Below are 21,935 nucleotides of genomic sequence, written 5' to 3' on the forward strand. Positions count from 1 at the left end.
TGCGATCAGTTGGTCTTAGAGGGCCTTTCGAATGCTTTCGTCATACGATTACATCACCAGACGATAAAGTCCCCTTCGTCTTCGTCTTCTTCTTCCTCGTCTTCGTCCGTGGAGGCTTGGAGACATTCCAGCGACATATTTAATTGGATCTTCTTGCGCTGGTCGACAAACAAAAAATTTCAAAATAATTCTCACGTTAACATCAAGGAAAGAAATTGTATTATCTTCACAAAGAGAAACCGTTTACAACTACCCCAGCCTTATTTAATATGGTTATCAGCGATACCAGTACACGAAGTATCGTTATCGTCGGTACTAGCCATATTCAGAGTTTCTTCCAGGCATCTCTTCGGAGAGCCCCCCCCCCCCCCCCCAACGAAATGGAATTTATAATGAAAATATACTTCTACCAGTGTCCCGCCCCCCCCCCCCGGAAAATGTTGACCCCCCCCCCCCCCCCCCGGAGAAAAAAGTGGAAGAGAACACTGGACATATTAAGTAGCGTTATCGATATCGGCTACACGATGGAACGGCTTTGACACTACCAGCTCCACGAAGTATCGCTCCACCCCGATACCATGTCCACGAGTTCTCTCCCCCCCCCCCCCACGCTTACTGACCACATTCTCGAGCAGGGAGAGATCCGCCGGACCTTGTTCTCCCCCCCCCCCCACGCTACTGACCACATTCTCGAGCTGGGAGATCCGCCGGACCTTGTTCTTCCGCTCCCCCCCCCCCCACGCTACTGACCACATTCTCGAGCTGGGAGATCCGCCGGACCTTGTTCTCTCCCCCCCCCCCCCCCCCACGATCCTGACCACATTCTCGAGCTGGGAGATCCGCCGGACCTTGTTCTCCCCCCCCCCCCCCCACGCTACTGACAACATTCTCGAGCTGGGAGATCCGGCGTACCTTGTTCCCCCCCCCCCTCCCCCACGATACTGACCACATTCTCGAGCTGGGAGATCCGCCGGACCTTGTTCTTCCCCTCCCCCCCTTCCCACGATACTGACCACATTCTCGAGCAGGGAGATCCGCCGGACCTTGTTCTCCCCCCTCCCCCCCCCCCCCCCCACGATACTGACCACATTCTCGAGCTGGGAGATCCGCCGGACCTTGTTCTTCCCCTCCCCCCCCCACGATACTGACCACATTCTCGAGCAGGGAGATCCGCCGGACCTTGTTCTCCCCCCCTCCCCCCCCCCCCCCCCCCCCACGATACTGACCACATTCTCGAGCTGGGAGATCCGCCGGACCTTGTTCTTCCGCTCGAACTCTTTGCTGATCTCGATGGCCTGCCGCACGTCCTGGGTCAGCTTGCTGTCCGACTCGTGGTGGGACATGAGCTTGTCGTCCACCCGCATGTCGTGGTGGGCGGACGTCTTGGCCTTCAGGGCGATCTTGTCTAGGTGGATCTGTCGGCTCATACGGCGCTCAATCAACCTGGGGGGGGGGGGGGGGGGGGAGGGGGGGGGAGAGGGTGTAGGGGGGAAGGAGTAGTGGAGTGGGGGGGGGGGGGGGTAGGGGGGAGGGAGTAGTGGAGTGGGGGGGGAGAGGGAGTAGTGGAGTGGGGGGAGGGAGGGGGAAGATAAGTATTTAATGAATGAGTCTCTGTCTATGCTTGCTGATCTTTGAGCCTGGGTCTGTGTTCCTGATATGTGTATATATATATATATATTATATATATATATATATAAAATATATATATATATATATATATATATATATATATATATATATATATATATATGTATGTATAGTAAAACGCACAACGAACAACAACCATAGACATATATATATATATGACTTACTAAATATAATTTATTTCTTGTAAAGTTACACACATGACTTAACCTTATATCGCCAAAATAATGTCCCAAGACTTACTTAATGTCCCCAATATTTCGAACCGTGTTCATCTTTGGGTTTAAGTTTTGATCTACTGAGCTCGCCTCTGATTTGGCCTTTCGGGATGTAAGAAAAGGGATAATCAATCAAAAGTCACTACCTCTCCACTGTTAGCCCCCTACCTCGCCACTGTTAGCCTACCTCACCACTATTAGTCCCCTACCTCACCACTGTCAACCCCATACCTCACGACTCTAAGCTCTTAACTCACCACTGCTAGCCCCTACCTCACTACTGTTAGCCCCTACCCTCGCCTCTGTTAGCCCCTACCCTCGCCACTGTTAGCCCCTACCTCACCACTGTTTGACCTACCTCACCACTGTGTCTCCCTACCTCACCACTGTTTGCCCTACCTCACCACTGTTGTCTCCCTACCTCACCACTCTTATCCCCCTACCTCAACACTGTTTCCCCCCTACCTCACCACTCTTTATCCCCTACCTCACCACTGTTAACCCATTACCTCACCACTGTTATCCCTGTTATCCCCCCTACCTCACCACTGTTATCCCCCCACCTCACCACTGTTATCCTCCTACCTCACCCACTGTTATCCCCCCTACCTCACCACTCTTATCCCCTACCTCACCACTGTTAACCCATTACCTCACCACTGTTATCCCTGTTATCCCCCTACCTCACCACTGTTATCCCCCTACCTCACAATTTTTAGCCCCCACCTCACCACTGTTATCCCCCCTACCTCACCCTACCTCACCACTGTTAGCCCCCCCTACCTCACCACTCTTATCCCCCCACCTCACCCCTGTTAGCCCCCCACCACTGTTATCCCCCCACCTCCTGTTATCCCCTACCTCACCCCTGTTATCCCCCCCCCCACCCACCACTGTTAGCCCCCTACCTCACCACTCTTATCCCCCTACCTCACCCCTGTTGTCCCCCTACCTCACCCCTGTTATCCCCCTACCTCACTACTGTTATCCCCCTACCTCAACCCCTGTTATCCATCTACCTCACCCTGTTATCCCCCTATCTCACCCCTGTTATCCCCCTACCTCACCACTGTTATCCCCCTACCTCACCCCTGTTATCCCCCACCTCACCACTATTATCCCCCTACCTCACACTGTTATCCTCCTACCTCACCACTGTTATCCCCGCTACCTCACCACTCTTATCCCCCTACCTCACCACTGTTAACCCATTACCTCACCACTGTTATCCCTGTTATCCCCCTACCTCACCACTGTTATCCCCCTACCTCACAATTTTTAGCCCCCACCTCACCACTGTTATCCCCCTACCTCACCACTGTTAGCCCCCCCTCCCCCCCCCGCTACCTCACCACTCTTATCCCCCCATCTCACCCCTGTTAGCCCCCCACCACTGTTATCCCCCCACCTCACCCCTGTTATCCCCCTACCTCACCCCTGTTATCCCCCCCCACCCCACCACTGTTATCCCCCTACCACCACCACTGTTATCCCCCTACCTCACCACTGTTAGCCCCCCTCCCCCCCCCGCTACCTCACCACTCTTATCCCCCCATCTCACCCCTGGTAGCCCCCACCACTGTTATCCCCCCACCTCACCCCTGTTATCCCCCTACCTCACCCCTGTTATCCCCCTACCTCACCCCTGTTGTCCCCCTACCTCACCCCTGTTATCCCCCTACCTCACCACTGTTATCCCCCTACCTCACCCCTGTTATCCCCCTACCTCACCCCTGTTATCCCCTACCTCACCCCTGTTATCCCCTACCTCACACTGTTATCCCCCTACCTCACCCCTGTTATCCCCCTACCTCACCCTGTTATCCCCCACCTCACCACTATTATCCCCCTACCTCACCACTCTTATCCCCTACCTCACCACTCTTATCCCCTACCTCACCACTCTTATCCCCTACCTCACCACTGTTATCCCCCTACCTCACCCCATGTTATCCCCCTACCTCACCCCTATTATCCCCTACCTCACCACTGTTATCCCCCCACCTCACCACTGTTATCCCCCTACCTCACCACTGTTATCCCCCTACCTCACATTCAAAGACGATCTTCTCCAGCTCTGAGATCCGCCTGGCGTCGCTGCTCTTCTTGGCCTGTAGCCGCATCTTCTCCCTCTCCTTGACGGATACACGCTCGCTGGTGCTGCTGTACCCTGAGGAGCGCCTCTTGGAACTTCCGGTCACCCTGTGACGTACAGCTCACCATCAGGGGGGGGGGGGCTTAACGTTTAAGGGGTACTCCATTTATGACGTCCACAATTTTTTTGGATTTTGGAACCCCCCCCCCTCCACAAAAATTCACTTATTTTTCTTATAAAACTCCATATGCGTCCACAAGTCATATTTTTTTCGGACACCCCCCCCCCTCTCCCGTGTGTACGTCATAAATTGATGACCCCTTACCGTATCGTTTTAACTTAAAGTCTAACTTGAACGTTTTACTTTAACCTTTGACTCCATTTAACATTAGGTCTTTGAACTGCGTGATGGTTAGTGTTTTGGTTTATCTTGAAGGTGCTAGACACCCCGTTAGGGTGGGAATGTTTAACTTAAACGTTTTACCATTATGTTTTATTTTAACGTTTTACCGTTACGTTTTACTTTCACGTTTAACTTAACGTTTTAAAATAACTTTTTTTTTAACTACGGAATAAAGAATAAAAGATACACATGAAGGGAAAACAATACCCGGAATTGGTTGAGTATTTAGTTGAAGATTCTCGTCGGCTTTGTTCTTTACTTATCGCGGTAGACGTCCTTGTCGTTGAGCGTATCTGAAGAAATATAGTTCAATTTTTAAAAGGGGAGGGGGGTATTGATGTGGTATAGACGAGGAAGCTGTCTAGAACATTACGGTAGGTCATTGCTGAGCGGAACTGAAGAAATGAAATGTTAAAAGAGGATGGAAGGGGTGTGTATTGTTGTTGTGCTATTGACGAGGATATTGTCCAGAACTTCTAAGTATTGTTAACTTTTGCAATAGAATAGTAATGTTAAAACATGATCTAAATATAATTCCAAGCAGACAAGCTCTAACCAAACCAATTTAAGCTCTTATCTAAACCCTTAACCAATCAAAGCCCCTGCTGACAAACTCACTAAACCCTTAACCAATCAAAGCCCCTGCTGACAAACTCACTAAACCCTTAACCAATCTAAGCCCCTGCTGACAAACTCACTAAACCCTTAACCAATCTAAGCCCCTGCTGACAAACTCACTAAACCCTTAACCAATCTAAGCCCCTGCTGACAAACTCACTAAACCCTTAACCAATCTAAGCCCCTGCTGACAAACTCACTAAACCCTTAACCAATCTAAGCCCCTGCTGACAAACTCACTAAACCCTTAACCAATCTAAGCCCCTGCTGACAAACTCACTAAACCCTTAACCAATCTAAGCCCCTGCTGACAAACTCACTAAACCCTTAACCAATCTAAGCCCCTGCTGACAAACTCACTAAACCCTTAACCAATCTAAGCCCCTGCTGACAAACTCACTAAACCCTTAACCAATCTAAGCCCCTGCTGACAAACTCACTAAACCCTTAACCAATCTAAGCCCCTGCTGACAAACTCACTAAACCCTTAACCAATCTAAGCCCCTGCTGACAAACTCACTAAACCCTTAACCAATCTAAGCCCCTGCTGACAAACTCACTAAACCCTTAACCAATCTAAGCCCCTGCTGACAAACTCACTAAACCCTTAACCAATCTAAGCCCCTGCTGACAAACTCACTAAACCCTTAACCAATCTAAGCCCCTGTAGACAAATTAAAAGTAAAGCAATCTTAAGTAAAGTTCCCCTTTCAGACCTAGCGGTCTATTGGGCAAATGATAAAGAGTTCATATGTTTCTTGACCCCGGCGTATGAAGGGATGGTGTGGTCAGCATTATGCCCAGCCGCCTTTACCCAACGCAACTGAGGTACCCTTATAGTTGGACACCTACAAGCTGGAAACCGAGATCTGAACTCGAGACCTTCGGGGTACCAGCCAAACATACCAATCTTAGCTGATGTTAATACAAATCTAAACCCAAACACACATAATCTTAATTCATGTAGTCTAGTGTAGATAAAACCTAACCGATACAAGGCCATACAACCGTAACCTGACCCTGACCCTAACTCAAGCCCAGGCAACCCTGACCCGACCCTGACCCTAACTCAAGCCCATTCACCCCTAACCCGACCCTAACCCTAACTCAAGCCCAGGCAACCCTAATCCGACTCTAACCCTAACTCAAGCCCAGACAAACCTAACCCTAACTCAAGCCCAGGCAACCCTAACCCGCCCCTAACCCTAACTCAAGGCCAGGCAACCCTAACCCTAACTCAAGCCCAGGCAACCCTAACCCGACCCTAACCCTAACTCAAGCCCAGGCAACCCTAACCCGACCCTAACCCTAACTCAAGCCCAGGCAACCCTAACCCGACCCTAACCCTAACTCAAGGCCAGGCAACCCTAACCCTAACTCAACCCCAGGCAACCCTAACCCGACCCTAACCCTAACTCAAGGCCAGGCAACCCTAACCCTAACTCAACCCCAGGCAACCCTAACCCGACCCTAACCATAACTCAAGGCCAGGCAACCCTAACCCGACCCTAACCCTAACTCAAGGCCAGGCAACCCTAACCCTAACTCAAGCCCAGGCAACCCTAACCCGACCCTAACCCTAACTCAAGCCCAGGCAACCCTAACCCTAACTCAAGCCCAGGCAACCCTAACCCTAACTCAAGCCCAGGCAACCCTAACCCTAACTCAAGCCCAGGCAACCCTAACCCGACCCTAACCCTAACTCAAGCCCAGGCAACCCTAACCCTAACTCAAGCCCAGGCAACCCTAACCCGACCCTAACCCTAACTCAAGCCCAGGCAACCCTAACCCTAACTCAAGCCCAGGCAACCCTAACCCTAACTCAAGCCCAGGCAACCCTAACCCGACCCTAACCCTAACTCAAGCCCAGGCAACCCTAACCCTAACTCAAGCCCAGGCAACCCTAACCCGACCCTAACCCTAACTCAAGCCCAGGCAACCCTAACCCTAACTCAACCCCATACAACCCTAGCACGACCCTGACCCTAACTCACGCCGTAAGATCCAACCCCTGCCTCCCGTGTGTACTTCCTCAAGAACTGTAGACTGCACCTCTGTGTCCTGATGACCTGCTCCTCCATAGGCAAACAAAAGCCAAGCCGACTGTTGGGGGAAAAAAAATTGAGATTCGTTTCTGTCTTCTATAGATCAGTAGTTGTGGTAGTCAAATTACATTCAACGACACTTTGCTTTTACCGAACATGTTGATAAGCCATCGAGGCCGTTGACTCCGATTTCAGCCTGCTTTTCTTTTTGGATTTGCTTCCATAGCCTTTGCCCAATCAAGAACAAACTACAAAGCAGCAGTTGTTTGATTTTGAAGTTGTCTCTCCTAGAGAAACAGCTGTCCTGAACTATCGAATATCATCAGGGTTTGAACTTGGGGCTTTTCGGTTCAGCAACTATGAGCTTAACCGACCCAACCAAAAAAGCAAAAAAAAAAACTGCACTAATATCAAACTACTACAAATAAAATGTTTTACTTCCTGAGAAAGTCGATGTCCGCGGGGCCGCCCGTGGGGGGTAGACGTAGCGAGCAGACCCTCTCGGAGTAGGTGTTTCTGGACACACAGCGGGAGGGTTCGTAGCCATCGAAGGTGTACTCGGTCAGTGTGGCGCTGGATGGCGCCTCTTCTGGGTTACAGGGTACAGCCTGGGTGGTGATACATACACATAGGTTACAGGGCACATCCTGGGTGGTGATACATACACATAGGTTACAGGGCAGAGAATAGATGGTGATACATACACATAGGTTACAGGGCACAGCCTGGTTGGTGATACATACACATAAGTTACAGGGCACAGCCTGGGTGGTGATACATACACATAGGTTACAGGGCAGAGGACAGATGGTGATACATACACATAGGTTACAGGGCACAGCCTGGGTGGTGATACATACACAAAGGTTACAGGGCAGAGAATAGATGGTGATACATACATAGGTTACATGGCAGAGAATAGATGGTGATACATACATAGGTTACATGGCAGAGAATAGATGGTGATACATACACAAAGGTTACAGGGCAGAGAATAGATGGTGATACATACATAGGTTACATGGCAGAGAATAGATGGTGATACATACACATAGGTTACAGGGTACAGTCTGGGTGGTGATACATACACAAAGGTTACAGGGCAGAGGACAGATGGTGATACATACACATAGGTTACAGTGCACAGCCTGGGTGGTGATACATACACAGGTTACAGGGCAGAGAATAGATGGTGATACATACATAGGTTACATGGCAGTGAATAGATGGTGATACATACACATAGGTTACAGGGTACAGCCTGGGTGGTGATACATACACATAGGTCAAACACTTAATGTGTGCTTACTTATACATGGAAAAACATCATATGTATACATATATATATAATTATATATATATATATATATATATATATATATATATATATATATATATATATATATATATATATATATATATATATATATAGTATAACTATGTTTATGTGTGAGTGTGTTTAATAATATATGTTTAGTTATATAAGTAATTGTGTGTAGAATCTAAGTGTCAAACAAATATTATATATATATATATATATATATATATATATATATATATATATATATATATATATATATATATACCTATATATATATATATATATATATACCTATATATATATATATATATATATATATATATATATATATATATATATATATATATATATATATATATATATATATATATATATAAAATGAATATGTTTATACATGTACAGATGTAGCCGATTTTAAAATGAATGTATATGCATGTGTGTGTATTTATATAAAGAACACCGTGCCTTAAAAGAGCCTAGCAAGGGCCTTAAGCCACTGTTCCCTCTGTGCACCTGTGTCCATACCCGTGTCTGTCTACCTTGTACTTTCATCATTGTGAAGCGTGTCCGGTACTACTTGGGGACCAATCAAAGCACTCGCACTGTAACGCTCTACTCACAAAATTTCCTGGAGGTTATGGGGGGAATGAAAAACATGGTAGTCCTGAATTAGTGCATGCAATTAGCCATACTCACACAAACTTTATCATGGTAAAAATGTTAGTTATAATGTCTATGTTTATTTATAACTCTAGTCGAAATAAATACCAATTCATTAGGTTAAAATTATCATTATAAGGATATGATTTAAAAGCAAGACGGTCCCAACTATCACAGCTTTCCATAAAGTAAGTTATAGGCTATGACTTCATGACCTGATGACCTATAGAGGCTTTGACCTATTGTTTCACTAACCTTACAACTCATGGGTCTTCAAGCAATCCACACACAATCCCCCTGTCCTTGAGTGTTGGGGTGGGGGTGGGGAACTTGTTCCAGTGGCAAGTTCTCTCTCACGTCTCTAAAAGTTGTCAATATCAGGACTGCACAAAAACATCACATCCGCACGAGCATCTGAATAGACATTGTCGGGGAATTCCCGTTCTGTGCGTAATGTGAAATATGGTTGAATTCGAAATATCGATCAACCAACTTGCAATTAGTTACATCATGCTATTTAACTTACTTCACACTTTTTCTACTTTTTTTCTTTTCACAAAGTCATTAAACTACTTTGATTTTCTCTATTTTCCCACGTTTTCTTTAACTTGCTTTCTCTGTTTGTCTTTCCAATCAAATCTTGCGATCGAAATTTCTGGCACTTCCCAGTTAGCTAGCGCGCTGAAATTTTCAGGGAAGCTTTCTTTTGGATGACCATAGAATATTCAATTGTTATTATTACTAAATTGATCAATGGAAACATTTTATTGAGCATTTTAGACCGCTATATAATCTATATATATAATTCTCCTCTGCGAGCCATTAGAAAAAAAAACGAGCGACGCGTAGCTCGCCTCTCTCTTGCCGCGCGCAGTGACGCGAAACGATCCCACGTCGCGACAGGCTTAGGGGCAGATAATTTAGTTTGAACCGACTTTAAACTTACAGGAGGTAACTATTACCACTGGTGGCCAGTTTGGGGGAGACGATATGGTCGAGTGGTTGGGCACACGATTGCTATCCCACTCGACACGGGTTCAAATCTATGTGTTCTAGTCAGTAACCAGCCCTCGTCCTAACCGCTATCAACTAACCTCTGACAATCATTCACTTGCGATTGAGACCGAAGAAGAAAGGGTCTCTCGTTTTTTACGAGTTGTCTTTTTACGAGTTGTCTTCGTTTACCCAAAAAAAAGTGAAAAGATAAAATCGATAGCAAGATTTCAATGCAAACAAACAGACAAAGACTAAAAAGTAGAAAATAATAATCATTAAAAAAGTTTTAAAAAACCCACGTTTTCTGATTGAACTAAAAAGTAGAAAATAAATACTATACATTACAATAATGCAAGCGATCACTCTACTATAAGCGATGAAAAACGTGGGGTGCCGTGATTTTCTTACAGTTTCTAATACTGTTGACTCTCTACAAGCTCCCTAATAAAAGTCAATAGTATTATCTAATCAATAGTAATATAACTTTTACTTCGGCGCCCCACGTTTTTCATCGCTTATAGTAGAGTGATCGCTTGCATTATTGTGATGTATAGTATTTATTTTCTACTTTTTAGTTCAATCAGAAAACGTGGGTTTTTTAAAACTTTTTTAATGATTATTATTTTTATTTGAAACCTGGCAATTAAAATTGCTATTATTTCTTCAGTACACTTTACTGTTTTGTTTCGTTTTTTCGTTTGTTTTTTTTAAATGACGCTGACTCATCACGTAAACTATTGTCTTTCTTTAATTTTCTGTTTAGCCGCTATTTTTTCATAATTAAAGATTTTAGTTACACAAATTACAAATTTATTCTTTAATGGGACGGACATAAAATGTATTTAAATTGCCATTTAAAAGCCTAGCAGTAGTTAAAGTTGTCTCCCTTCTCTTCACAGTGATCGTCAATGGATCTACAGAAGGGCAGCGACTCATGGGACTTATGGTGTCCGTCACAGCTACTGACAAAAAGGGCAACAGCTACGTCCCTGGATCTTTTGATGTGAGTCGTTGCTATATTCAGTTTTTAATTTTGTGTGGGTGTTGTTTAATAAAAGTTAATTTCTGGTTATGTTCAAATTATTTTTTTTTCGCTGCTGTATGTATAATTAGCACGCTTTAGCCAGACAAAATATTTTTTTAAACATAACTCCAACACAACGATATGATCTGATTTCCAGTTCTGAAAATCGTCTTACACCTTCAAACTATGTTTACATCTAACATTATTTAAAAAATCTATTATTTAAAAAATAAAAGATTGTTTTATATAAATAAAACGCCTTTAATAGCAAGCTTTATATTAGCAATAAAAAAATAATAAAATAATTTTTGTAAACATTAATTTCTTAAAAATTCATGTCACATTGTTTTGTCGTCGAAGCTTGACCTACGTTTCAAGAAAAAAAAAACGGTTCGGTACAAGTGTGTGAAATTTCGTTCACAAGTTTCCACCCATAACGGCAAGGACGTAAAGTTAACTAAGAGCAAAATGTGAAAGAAAAAAATCTCATTTTTTTTTTATCAATCCTAATTTGTTTTCATTTTGTACAATACAAAAAAATTCTCTCCGAAACAAATAAAATCTCAATTAAATAACCCCACACCTGTGCAGAACAAGTAGACGAATTGTTTTAACTTTCTTTGATGTTCGCTACTCCCCCTCACACCCCTCCCCCTAACAAAACTTTCGTGTTATCAGCCAACCGCATCACATCGCTTCACCCCGCTACAGCTACATCTCCCAACCAGCGGGTGGTTGGTTGGCCCAGTGGTTGGTTGGCCCAGATGTTTGACGATTGATCTAGTATCGCGAGTTACGGAAGCTTAACTTTAACTTGGCCAGCATGGCCCTGATGGCCCAGATGGCCGACGTTAGATCTGGTATCTTTGGTTAAGGAAGCTTAACTCTGTCACGCCAAAATAGGCTAATTGTTTTGTTGTTTTAAAAATTTGAATCTCTTCTACGCCGCCCACACCGCATACCGAAGTTAGCTTTACTAGCCATCTGATCCCGTGATTTATTTTAACGATGGGGGAAAATAAAAGCAGTGAAGGTGCGGTGTAGGGGGACGGGTGTTGTGGGCGGTTGTATGACGTCAGAAGTGATTCTAAAATAACTAGGCTAAACGCCTGACGTACGCATAATATTCGAGGCATGCTTTGAAGTTGTTGTTAAAAATATGTTGAAGTTATCCTGCAATTGTGTCACCTGTTTGCTAAGGATAGAACACATATGGCTAGATATACAAATGGGCCCTCTATCTTAATAATAATAATGTCGTTATGTTTGTCCTCATATCTTGAGGTGCAGTGTTTCTTTCAGACTTTTTTCTCCTTGGGGTGGGGGGACACGGGTAAAAAAATATATATCTTCTATATAAATTCTGTTTCATTCGTGGCGGGGGAGGGGGGGGGTAGAATGAAAGAAACACTGTTCAGATAACTCATTGTCCCCTATCTGTTTACGTTTTCTAGCAAGTCTTTACACATATACTCAAACTAACATTCTTCCAACAAAATGTTTCATCATCTATTCCCGTTCGTGCTCAGGACAGATGAGGCAGATGAAGTAGAGTTCACCTGTTTCGATCACCTCGGCAAACAAAGTAATAATTTGGTCAGTACTATGCCCATCCGCACTTGCATCTAAAGTGAGTCAACCACCATTCTGAAATAGTGGTCTCGTTCTACGCACTCAAGCCCGTGATCCGAACCCGCGACTTTCATGTTAGCAGTCGTGAGCTCTACCACCCGACCACACCATCCTCTCCCTTTAAATCTCTACCTTGTTTTCTTCCTCTCCACCAGACATCCACAGACATCAGAGTCCAGGACCTGAAGGAAGACAAGACCTGTGAGAAGTCAGTCATATCCCACCGGTACCTGGTCAACAAGCCAGGAGTCAAGTTCTTGTGGACGGCCCCTGTCCCTGGGGCGGGCTGCATACACTTCAAGTAAGTTCTAGAAGTTCTGTCCGTATGTTCTTAGTAGTGGACTTTAAACATACACTTCAAGAAAGTTTTAGAAGTTCTGTCTGTATGTGCTTGGTAGTGGACTTTTAACATACACTTCAAGTAAGTTCTAGAAGTTCTGTCCGTATGTGCTTGGTAGAATACTTAAACATACACTTCAAGTAAGTTCTAGAAGTTCTGTCCGTATGTGCTTGGTAGTGGACTTTTAAAATACACTTCAAGTAAGTTTTAGAAGTTCTGTCCAAATGTTCTTCGTAGTGGACTTTAAACATACACTTCAAGTCCATGTTTTTCGTGTTACATCCGTTGTTCTAAAGTTCTGTTCATGCGTGCTTGTATTGGACTCATAAAAACTGGATATGTTTCAAATTGGGATTTGTTCCGCACACACTAATTAATAAACAATAGGTCTTTACAAGTATTAGAAAAAAAACGCAATGATAAATTATTTGAAACGAGAAAGACAGAAGTTTTTTCTTTGAATTTAAATAGCGAACGTCAAGAAATATACTAGAAGTAAAAATTACTTTGTCGTCAGTTACTGATTTCCTTACGGTATTTTTTGACTTCCTACAGTTGTTTGATTTTGGAGTTGCCTCTCCTAGATTACTGTCCTCGGCAATAGAGCCTCGCCTGGCCGTATTAATTTGTGTATTATTATGTGTATCATACATACAAATGCATGCCTATATATTGAAAGGGAGTTAACCGTCATATATATTGACGAGTTTGTAATTTCGCGATTACTTCCCTTATATGAGAAGTTAGCTTGTAATTTGGAGTTCAGTACTGTGTGAAAAAACTTCCTTATATATGGAGAAAATCCATACGAAGCAAGTAATTATGAAATTGGAAGCCTTGATTTGGTTAAGAAATAAAATAAAATAAAATAAATACACGTTAATACAATGACAGCACGTTAAAATAGTTGATAATTGCCTAGAGGTAAACGCATATTACCATAGCATTAAAGAAGATCCATTATATATTGGTAAATACTAAAATACGACACATATTAGTACAAAAGATGCGTTAATTCATTGGTAAATAAGACACGTATTATCTTAAAATAAAAGAAGGCACGGTAGGTAATTCGTCAGTTATAGGGGTGGGAGCTTCAGAATTTTTTATAACAATATTTTTTTTAAGTGGAAATTTTTGTTCGGCGTTTTGATAGGACCATTTAACAATCTGTTTCAATTTACAAACGGGTTCAACGTTGTTTACAAATTACAAGTATCTCTGTTTCAATTACATTCTCTGCATAAAGAAATGCATTTAATTTTCTTTTAATGTAACATATGAAATGACTGTGCAGTTTCGTCTAATGCAATGACCTTGGAGATCTGATACCAGAAAGCAAAGAAAGCAAATGTTGCTGTTATTCCCCTTTAAATAACTCCAGCCCGCGCATTAAATCTTCATTAGAACAGAGTGATCTCTCTTTTGCTACACGGGTTTTACAAGTTATCTGCCCATGGATGAGCAGTAAATTTCTACTCACCGCGAGATAAAAATAATAAACTCTACATAAAAATAAACCTTGGGATTCCCCCCCTCCCCCCGCACGTCCCCCTCCCCATTCCCTACCCTATTTGAATCAGTTATTTTAACAGGAGCATCACGAATATGCTAGACGATTTTTTTTCCTTTTGAATTCGCAGTTTTCTCTTTCCCATTTAATAAATTTATATCCCACAGTTTACATTGAAAAAAATGGACGAAGTAACGGTTAGAGGAGAGAAAATCTTGTTTAGTTTTTGTTAGGGCAAGGGTTAAGATAGCGATAGTTGTGAAGATACAATTGTGCTCACTGTTTTAATTAAATGGCCATTAATTACTACTGACGGCTAATGCTTAAAGGGGTCGTGGCGTGGATTAGATAGTTGAGAATAGTTCGCAAGCAGAGTTTCTTCCAGTCATCTTCTACCCCCCCCCCCCCCCTGAAAAAAATTGAATTTATAATTAAAAAAATATATTCTTTTATATACTTTAACTTTTTACCATATTTTTTATAATGTCCGGAAGTCCATTTAACAACTTTTCTGCAAGTGGTCTACGTCATAATTAACAAACACGAAATTAAAACAAACAGTTTGAACAGCATACTTGAGTTTCCTATATGTAGTATGACAGCCGGAAGTCCATCCATGCTACCAGTGGTTTTTACTTTTTTTTTTTTTGGTCGGATTTCGTTTTCCTTGAAGACACAGTGGCTTTCATGTTTGATAATATTTACGTAGCGCGATCTCAAGCCTGAACTTCCAAAGGTCGAGGTAGCTGCCTCGCTATGACACATTGTGCACGGGTCACGTGGTACCCGTAGCATTGCCAGCTCCGTCAGGAATAAAATGCTATGACATTGGTTTTTTTTTCATTTTGTTATTGTTTTATTTCACTATTTATTAACGTGTTTTACAAAGCTTCACCGTCATTTTACAATCACAAGTCATAATACCATGTTGTAACTAGTAGAAAAAATGTAAAACATTTTTTCAGAATAAATTTTAATTTTAATTAACAAAGTGTTATTAGGTTGGACTTAGATCAGGGGCGGAACTACAGTGCCGCCAGACCCCGCAATGCGGGGGGGGGGGGGGGCAGGCCGTTTAGGGGCCCATGGCCGACCATAATCAATTTTTTATAGTTAAAAAAATTATTTTCTAGTAAAAACAAAAAAAAAGATCTAATACAGTAGTATTGTTCTACAATAACCAACACATGCTGTTTCGTAAAGGAAAAAAATATATAGACTTGTAGTGTGAAAGATACTCAACCGTTCAAACCACTTCCATGACTTATTTCCCTTTTTTAAATAGTCGAATATGTGTGCTCTTAAGAAACTTTTAATAGATTTGCACTAAACAAATTAAAAAGCAATCACTTCTCTTAAATATTTAAAAAAAAACGTAATAAAGAATGACATGGTATAAAAAGGAAATGTATTAAAAACTAATAATATAAATGCTAAAAAAAAACAAAAATAAACATAAGGCGAGAAACCATTACACATACAAAGCTTTCATGCTTCATATTCTTTTGGCCGACTTGCTAAGCACTTTTTGCATAAGCCGAAGAACTAATTGGTGACCTACCCACCAGCCATATTTTATATTAAGGGAGCATTATGCCAGACATTAAAACAGAGAATTTCAAAACAGACTAATGGCACTCACACAAATGATGTGTTAACATGTTTTTATTAAAAATAAAAACTAAGAATTTTTAATATTTTTCAAATTTCGATCGTAACGAGTATTCATGTTCGTATTTCGTATATAGTGTCATTCATATATATATATATATATATATATATATATATATATATATATATATATATATATATATGGGGCCCAACAATTTTTTTGCGGGGTGGCCCTTTTTTTCTAGTTCCGCCACTGACTTAGATACGTGGACCGTACTGTTGAAGATGTTGGAAGTATAACTTTAATATATGGGTTCATGTCTGGCTTATAACGATAGGAGGCTTGTCCACACTGTTTAGAGTTTTGTTTAGTATAGACGGTTTCCTTGGGAAAATAATTCGCCCAACTGGCGAGTCGCCATGTAAAAAAAATAACAGGGTTCTTGCTACTTGACAGATTCAGCACTGTGGTGGTGTGTGTGGAGGGGGGGGGGGGTGTATAGATCATAGAGGTAATTATTTGGCAACATGCATCGTTGTTCGGGTCTTGACTTCCACGTTTTCTGATATCTCTGGGTGCTTGCTGGGTGGGGCGCGGGGGTGGGGCTGGTGGTATAGGCTTCACCAACACAGGGTGGGGCGGGGGGTGGGGCTGGTGGTATAGGCTTCACCAACACAGGGTGGGGCGCGGGGTGGGGCTGGTGGTATAGGCTTCACCAACACAGGGTGGGGCGGGGGGTGGGGCTGGTGGTATAGGCTTCACCAACACAGGGTGGGGCGGGGGGTGGGGCTGGTGGTATAGGCTTCACCAACACAGGGTGGGGCGGGGGGGTGGGGCTGGTGGTATAGGCTTCACCAACACAGGGTGGGGCGGGGGGTGGGGCTGGTGGTATAGGCTTCACCAACACAGGGTGGGGCGGGGGGTGGGGCTGGTGGTATAGGCTTCACCAACACAGGGTGGGGCGGGGGGTGGGGCTGGTGGTATAGGCTTCACCAACACAGGGTGGGGCGGGGGGTGGGGCTGGTGGTATAGGCTTCACCAACACAGGGTGGGGCGGGGGGTGGGGCTGGTGGTATAGGCTTCACCAACACAGGGTGGGGCGGGGGTGGGGCTGGTGGTATAGGCTTCACCAACACAGGGTGGGGCGGGGGGTGGGGCTGGTGGTATAGGCTTCACCAACACAGGGTGGGGCGGGGGGTGGGGCTGGTGGTATAGGCTTCACCAACACAGGGTGGGGCGGGGGGTGGGGCTGGTGGTATAGGCTTCACCAACACAGGGTGGGGCGGGGGGTGGGGCTGGTGGTATAGGCTTCACCAACACAGGGTGGGGCTATAGGGTTTCATCTCTTCTTACAAATTATGACGACAGTCCGTAAGAAAAGACTATAATTAAACTAATTAAAAGAAGAATACTCATATATATGTATGTATAATATGTATAATTAATGGTTGCGTATATGTTTCTATATTCGACAGTTTATTAATACATAATTTACTCTGTTCCTTAACATACACATACACCAATTTGTGTTTGATTAGACAACAACGTTTGTCACATAACTGAGTTTTATAACTGGACGTTGTTTCTCTCTTCTCAGCGCTACTGTGATTGAACACTCGGATGTTTGGTATAAAGACGAGGGTCGATTACATCGAGTCATCTGTGAGGAAGGTAAGCTCGCATTTTGTTTTATTAAGAAAGCGATGTATGTGTGTGTTTTGTTTTAAATATTCAAATTTGCCTCAAGACAAGTTCCTTAGCAAGCACTACACAAATCAAAAACAGAGAAAAACAACGCGTGAATATGAAATGCTTTGCAGGATTCATCACTTTCTTATACTAAATGACCTCACGCTCCCCCTCGCCCCCTCCTTCACACATAGTTACAGAAACCCAGACCCCCTCCCCTAAAATGACCCCCACACACACACTAAAATTTGCACTAAATTTCGGATCCTCTAATTCGGATCGTCTTTTATGGTTGGCCCTTTTTTTTTTAAATGAACCTGTGAAAAAATATTCTAAAATGGGAGGTAACTATGCATGTGTGATGGACGTTGGTCTAAAATAAACCAAATTAGTGTTGCCGTGTATAACTCGTCGGTGAAATGTTTATCTTAATAAGAAAACGTAACTCCTATCATATTCCGGTGCTGGGATAACACTGACTTCCCTCCCTTATAAATCATCATCTCTCCGGTCCGGCGAAGTTATGCCCCCTTGCACTTCTAATCACGAGTTAATTCCCTTTGGCGCACTGGCGCAAGTTCACGCCTTGGTTACCGCGTCACTGACGACGGTGTTAACATTCGGGGGGCGCGAGAGGGCGTCAGGGATATTTACGTGTGTTCACGTGCGGTCAGATTTACGATAGCGAGGCTGGGAACAGTTATTGCCCTTGTAAGCGTGTGTGAGGAGTGGAGGAAGATCTAGCGTGGTGTGAGCTAGCGTGATAGCATCAAGCGTGGTCTCATGTCAAGACATGCGATTGTGCGGTGCTGAAACATATTTACTCACAGAAGGTAGGGGTGTGGTGTAAAGTGGTTGTGGGATAGCGCGTGTAGCTCTATAGCCCGGTAGTTGCGGTTCAAATCCTTACTTTGCAAAAATAAAAAAAAAAATAAAAAAAGGCTAAGTTGGATATGTTAAATATTTGAGCTGTGGGTGGTAGAGATTGATTGTCGGATATCGTGCATATATAACAGACAAGCAGATTCGGTTCGAATCCTTAAAATACGTAGAAAAACTGAAATGAATATATGTAACGCCCATAAGGATAGTAATCGAAATATGTTTTTTTAGATTAGGTTTATAGAACAGATACTAGTGTATGTATAGCCTGGGCGTTAGGTGTAGTTTGGAGGTGGTAAGGTATCTTTATACACGATGTTTATATATAGAAACAAATTTAGTATACTACATGGAAAATCGGGAACAATGCATTTACGAGTCGACTTTTGAATCGTTTTTAACTTAAATTTAAAAAAAATGTTAAGTGACCTGTTAGGGAAAGAAGGCATGGCAGGTGAAGTGGTGTTCACGTGCTTCCATGACGATGAAGTGTGAGAAGTTATTGTGGCCAGCCTCCGCGTGACTCTGGAATCAAACTCGAGACTGCCAAGTTACCATTCACGTTCTCTACACCTCGACCACGCCATCACATTACATACTAAATAATCAAGACCCCCCTCCCCCCTCCACATTCAGCATATCAGGTTGGTATCTAGACGCTGAAGTCAATCCTTTACAATGTGATTCAGTGTATTAGTGCAACAATTTTAATGTTGCACATTGAATACACATACCAGTTTCGGGTACGGTGACTATTGAAACACTAGTCACAATTATATTCCCTTATTGTTAAACTATATAATACCCATCAAGAAAACTATTTTTTTAAATTGTAGATCTTCCCATAATTTTAAAACTCACCTTCCGCTCACCATTATCTACTTGAGATAATCCGTTTTTTTTTAACAATGTCTGTCTTGTTTTGTTACGACTTACTTCCCCTTGCTTGAGTTGTCCGCCCCTGCTAATTTAACCCGAAGTGAAGAAATTAGGCGTGTGCCGTGTTGAGTTGATCTGACGAGAACCACGCGCGTATTTTCTTCAAGTCTGGGATCAAATTCAATTTTCTGGGGGGAAAATGTTCTAGAATGTGCTGAAAGATGAATGCTCAGGCGGGTGAACTCTTCCCCGATCACTGTTAACAGCTTGTTTTTTTTTTTACTCTTGGTGGCCCTAAGGGAGATAATATAGGGCCTAATTTTTTAAAGAGTTAAACTCATCAAAAGTCAAGTCGAGGTTGAATGTTTATATATTGTACACTGTAGGTATAGCCCACACAGACCACCTTATATGTAGGCTTACATTTTAGCGCCCTTTACCTGTCAATCAGTCTGCTGGTATTATTAGGTTCCATTCAGGCATCTCTTTATACATTAATTTTTGTGCTCATTCATCTCTTTATCTAGTCATCGACGGTTTCTTCAGTTGTTCCAGTATTCATTAATTTCTATGTACAGTAATATTACTAATATATGTCCAGTTATCTATGTGTCTAAGTCATCTCTATGTCTAGTCCAGGGGTCGGCAACCTGCGGCTCGCGAGCCGCATGCGGCTCTTTTGATATCAAGATGCGGCTCTCCAGCTCCTTGAACAAATACTAATAATCTTAATAAAAAAAAATATTTGAAATAAAAAAAATGCTAGTGGCTCTTTAAAACCAGGGAAATTTTGAAAACTGCAACTTTTGGCTCTTCCGCTTCAAAAGGTTGCCGACCCCTGGTCTATTAATCTCTATCCAAAGTCATTTCTATACAAAGTCATCTCTATACAAAGTCATCTCCAGTCATCTCTATCCAAAGTCATTTCTATACAAAGTCATCCCCAGTCATCTCTATGTCAGTAATCAATATGTCCAGTCATCTCTATGTCCAGTCACTTCTATGTCCAGTCATCTCTATGTCCAGTCATCTCTATACAATCTCTATACAAAGTCATCTCAAGGTCCAAACACTAACAGTTTGGGCTTTAGAAAAAGTCTCTAGAGTAAAAGAGTAAAACCCCACAGCCCTTGAATCAAGCAGAGAATATCAAATCAAAGGATAGACCGACTTACACAACAAACTTGACAGACACACTAGCTGGATTCATTCCAGTCTTGCTATAGCACAACCTACTCACTCATCACCCCCCCCCCCCCTTCCCCCCACCGCCTTCCGAAATTTATGTCTTTTCTAGATAAATCTGAACTTTCTCTGCCAGCCATTGTTTAGTTTACAATTCATCCAAAAATTCCTTCTCTATTCTTCTATCATCTGCAAATACCACACATGCTAAATCTAAACATTATTACAACTACAAACAAAACTAAAAATCCGGCGGCGCCCCCTGCATAGATTATGTCCCTTTGTTACAAGAAAATAGAATCCAATTCGGGTTCTCGGTTTCAGTTCATGCTGACTTTATAGTTCCAGTTGTGAAACTGGTGGGCAGATAACTCTAACTCTGTAAGACGAGAAGTACTGAAATAGTTATGGCACGTGTGGGTTCCGTTTTGTCTGCGGTTCTTCACACAGTTTTCGGTGTTTTTTCTCACAATAAAACTATATATTGGCTAAGTCTAAGGGAGAATTTAGTGGGGTTTGTAGGTTTGTTGCATAACTAAGAATTATGGCGTCGTTGTTTTATTGTCCGCGTGTCAAATGGAAATGTAGTTGTTTGGTTTACTTGCATGCATGTGGGCCTACAAGTTTATAACAGTCTAGACTTAATATTGGCACATCTGTGTAAATGTGTACAATGGTATTTCTACCCGTATATTACTTAGTTAAGGTATATTATAAATAAAATACGTGCAATAATATCTATAGCAGTATAGGTACAAATATACTTTTACTAGATTTTGTGTACATGTGTATTTTTACTAGTATGTGTGTACACGAATTTTTTACCAACATATGTGTAGAAGTAAATTTTTTACCACTATTTGTGTACACATATATTTTACTAGTATGAGTATACAAGTACCATAATTTCCCGTTCGTGCCCAAGACACATGGAGCAGATGAAGTAGAGCTCATCTGTTTCAGAGACATCGGCATATGAAGCGATAGTTTAGTCAGCACTATGCACAGTAGCCTTTGTTTCCCTTTGTTTTTTTCATAAGAGTTGGGTGGACTCAGGGACGTTCTACTGACTTGAACCCGGCTTTGAACTAGAGAATCTTGGTTTAACAACATAGCGCTTTACCGCCAGGCCACGCTTATATATACCAATATATTTTCTTTTACTAATAAATACTTTTT

At 42.7% G+C, this 21,935-nt stretch overlaps 2 protein-coding genes across 5 annotated transcripts in view; one reads left to right on the top strand and one right to left on the bottom strand.

Moving 5' to 3' along the window:
• Positions 1 to 5: 5 nt before the first annotated feature.
• On the bottom strand, positions 6 to 9,371 carry LOC131957896 (uncharacterized; the record flags this gene model as incomplete). The annotated part of the gene is given in 9 exon segments (XM_059322729.1): positions 6 to 158; positions 1,227 to 1,443; positions 1,888 to 1,964; positions 3,911 to 4,064; positions 4,568 to 4,653; positions 6,973 to 7,081; positions 7,462 to 7,631; positions 8,810 to 8,972; positions 9,260 to 9,371. Coding segments are annotated over 8 exon segments (1,008 nt in total). The 5' UTR covers positions 8,900 to 8,972; positions 9,260 to 9,371.
• Positions 9,372 to 10,900: 1,529 nt separating this feature from the next.
• Positions 10,901 to 21,935, top strand: part of LOC131957890 (spondin-1) — a 60,898-nt gene continuing 49,863 nt past the window's right edge. For all 4 annotated transcript variants that reach the window (XM_059322713.1, XM_059322717.1, XM_059322715.1 and 1 more), the window contains exons 1-3: positions 10,901 to 11,003; positions 12,812 to 12,957; positions 17,719 to 17,792. In XM_059322713.1, the coding sequence (XP_059178696.1) occupies positions 10,935 to 11,003; positions 12,812 to 12,957; positions 17,719 to 17,792 (289 nt within the window). In that variant the 5' untranslated portion in view covers positions 10,901 to 10,934. The remainder of the gene's footprint in view (positions 11,004 to 12,811; positions 12,958 to 17,718; positions 17,793 to 21,935) is intronic.

The sequence above is a fragment of the Physella acuta genome, unplaced genomic scaffold (genome assembly GCF_028476545.2).
Source record: "Physella acuta isolate Inbredline_101_S28 unplaced genomic scaffold, ASM2847654v3 ptg001276l, whole genome shotgun sequence".
Lineage (NCBI taxonomy): Eukaryota > Metazoa > Mollusca > Gastropoda > Physidae > Physella > Physella acuta.